Source organism: Zingiber officinale, chromosome 6A (genome assembly GCF_018446385.1).
Source record: "Zingiber officinale cultivar Zhangliang chromosome 6A, Zo_v1.1, whole genome shotgun sequence".
NCBI lineage: Eukaryota > Viridiplantae > Streptophyta > Magnoliopsida > Zingiberales > Zingiberaceae > Zingiber > Zingiber officinale.
This window is the reverse complement of record NC_055997.1, coordinates 10,361,486-10,363,761: the sequence shown is the minus strand read 5'-3', so window position 1 is coordinate 10,363,761 and position 2,276 is coordinate 10,361,486. Positions and strand designations below refer to the sequence as shown.

General features: G+C 47.2%; 1 protein-coding gene across 2 annotated transcripts; it reads left to right on the top strand.

The window, feature by feature from the left end:
• Positions 1 to 327: 327 nt before the first annotated feature.
• LOC121995775 (2-alkenal reductase (NADP(+)-dependent)-like) lies at positions 328 to 2,044 on the top strand. 2 transcript variants are annotated; one of them, XM_042549542.1, is made up of 4 exons: positions 329 to 716; positions 804 to 981; positions 1,057 to 1,306; positions 1,387 to 2,044. In XM_042549542.1, the coding sequence occupies exons 1-4, from the start codon at positions 489 to 491 to the stop codon at positions 1,769 to 1,771; spliced, it is 1,041 nt and encodes a 346-aa protein (XP_042405476.1). In that variant the 5' UTR covers positions 329 to 488; the 3' UTR covers positions 1,772 to 2,044. The 2 variants fall into 2 exon arrangements, with proteins under 2 accessions (XP_042405475.1, XP_042405476.1); XM_042549541.1 differs by having other exon boundaries at positions 328 to 981.
• The last annotated feature ends 232 nt before the right edge of the window (positions 2,045 to 2,276 follow it).

Below are 2,276 nucleotides of genomic sequence, written 5' to 3'. Positions count from 1 at the left end.
TTAAAATTAAATATAAGTTAATTAAATGATCGTGAGCCCCATAAATATTTAGTTTGTGAGATATTTGATTGTGGAATTGAGAATATTTGAGAGTAATATTTAATGAGGGAGACCTATAAATATTTGATTGATGGAGTATTTTATTATGAAAATTAAGAATTTAAATAGTAAAATATTTAAAGACTAATATGAAAATAGGATCATAAAGTAATAAATACTTGAAAGAAATATCGCCATTATGAATGCCCTAATATGTCTGAAATATTTTTAATTTTGACGAATGAAAAAGCATGTTTAAGTTCACGTTACCTGCTTTTCCTCGTGCAATTATTCTTCCATAATTTTTTCTTACCACCAAGAATCTTCTCTCTTCCTCTGCTCTCCGCTGGAAGACAACGACGGCGTAGCTCCGGTGCGGAATCTCTTCATAAGAACCATTGATCCGCAAGGAGAGTTTACAGAGACCGCGATCGAGCGCGCCGTGGACAATGGAAGTGGTAAACAAGTACGTCTCCCTCAAGCACCACGTCGACGGCTACCCGTCGGAATCCGACTTCGAGCTCTCCACCACGCCGCTGCAGCCCGCACCCGGATCCGGCGAAGTCATCGTCAAGAACCTTTACCTCTCCATCGACCCCTACCAGCTCGACCGCATGAAGCGCTATAGTTCGTCTCACACGACCTGCCCCGCCGCCGCCCAAATCGAGCCCGAGCAGGCACGCGTTGCGTGGCCACTAACTAGTCGCTCAGGTAACGCTTTCGTCGCCTGGTCTCAGCTCACGACTTCGCTCTTCTTGTTGCAGAGGATCGACGCGTACGGGGTGGGGAAGGTTGTGGCCTCGGGGAGGGCGGAGCTGGAGGAGGGTGATGTGGTGGCAGGATTGCTGGGGTGGGAGCAATACACGGTGGTCCGGCCGGGGACCGTCTTGATGAAGGTGGACGCGAAGGATCTCCCTCTTTCGTGCTACGCCAGTGTTTTGGGTGAGTACTCTCTCCATCTGCACCAGATTAAAGAACACAAGAAGGATGCGCCGAAATTTTTGATGACTGCTACAGGAACGAGTGGGTTGACAGCGTTCGCCGGTTTCTACGACGTTTGCAAGCCGAAGAAGGGAGAGAAGGTCTTCGTCTCGGCGGCGTCGGGTTCAGTCGGGAGCTTGGTCGGCCAGTACGCCAAGCTCTCCGGCTGTTATGTCGTCGGATGCGCCGGGAGCAAGCAAAAGGTGGATCTGCTAAAAGGCAAGCTCGGATTCGACGACGCGTTCAACTACAAGGAAGAAGCCGATCTCAAGTCTGCTCTGAGAAGGTACCGCCAATTCACAATTAACGGCCGGCCGATTGATTCCCGGTGCATGTGAAACTTAGGATGCTCTGTTTTCGCAACAGGTACTTTCCCGAAGGAATCGACATCTACTTCGACAACGTCGGCGCCGCCATGTTGGAGGCAGCAGTGGCCAACATGAACCCGTTCGGCAGGGTGGCAGTGTGCGGGGCGATATCGGAGTACACGAACGCCGGCAAGAGAGCGGCTCCGGACCTGATGGACGTAATCTACAAGCGCATCACGCTGCGTGGATTCTTGGCCTTGGACTACCTCCACTTGCACGAACAGTTCTCGGCCGCCACCTCCGACCACCTTCGCCGCGGCAGAATGACTTCGCTAGAAGACGTATCCGTCGGCATCGAGAGCTTGCCGACGGCATTTGTGGGGCTCTTCAGAGGTGATAACGTTGGGAAGAAGCTCGTACGGGTGGGTGAATTAGAAGGCTGAGCATTAACTACTGAAAATCCACGTGTGTGTTGTTTTAATTTCAATTAAATCTATAATAATACTTTCGATGGAACGTCATTCCGCCTATGTCCGCCATAAATTCAGACCATTTTCCTATCATATAATAATCCACGCTAGATTTAATTTCAGAACACGCCTATGACTATTGAATAGTCATGAAGATGGAGCGCCAGAGCATTTTCTGGATTTACTTATGGATGTATGGTATTAAAAAAATAATAAATTGTCTTCACCAGATTGGCACATTTTTTATCATCTAGTCTCCAAATTGATGGTCTCGCTACAGCGTAAGGTTTGTTTTCGCTTTCAAGCTACAGCGTGAGGTTTGTTTTCACTTTCAAGCTACAGTGTAAGGCTTGTTTTCACTTTCAATTTCCTGTAAGAGCAATTATATGCAAATTTAAGGAAAAATTGAAAGATAGACATGTAAAGTCATGGTCCATTATTTTATTTTTTGTGGGTCTCATTATTTTATGTGTTTATC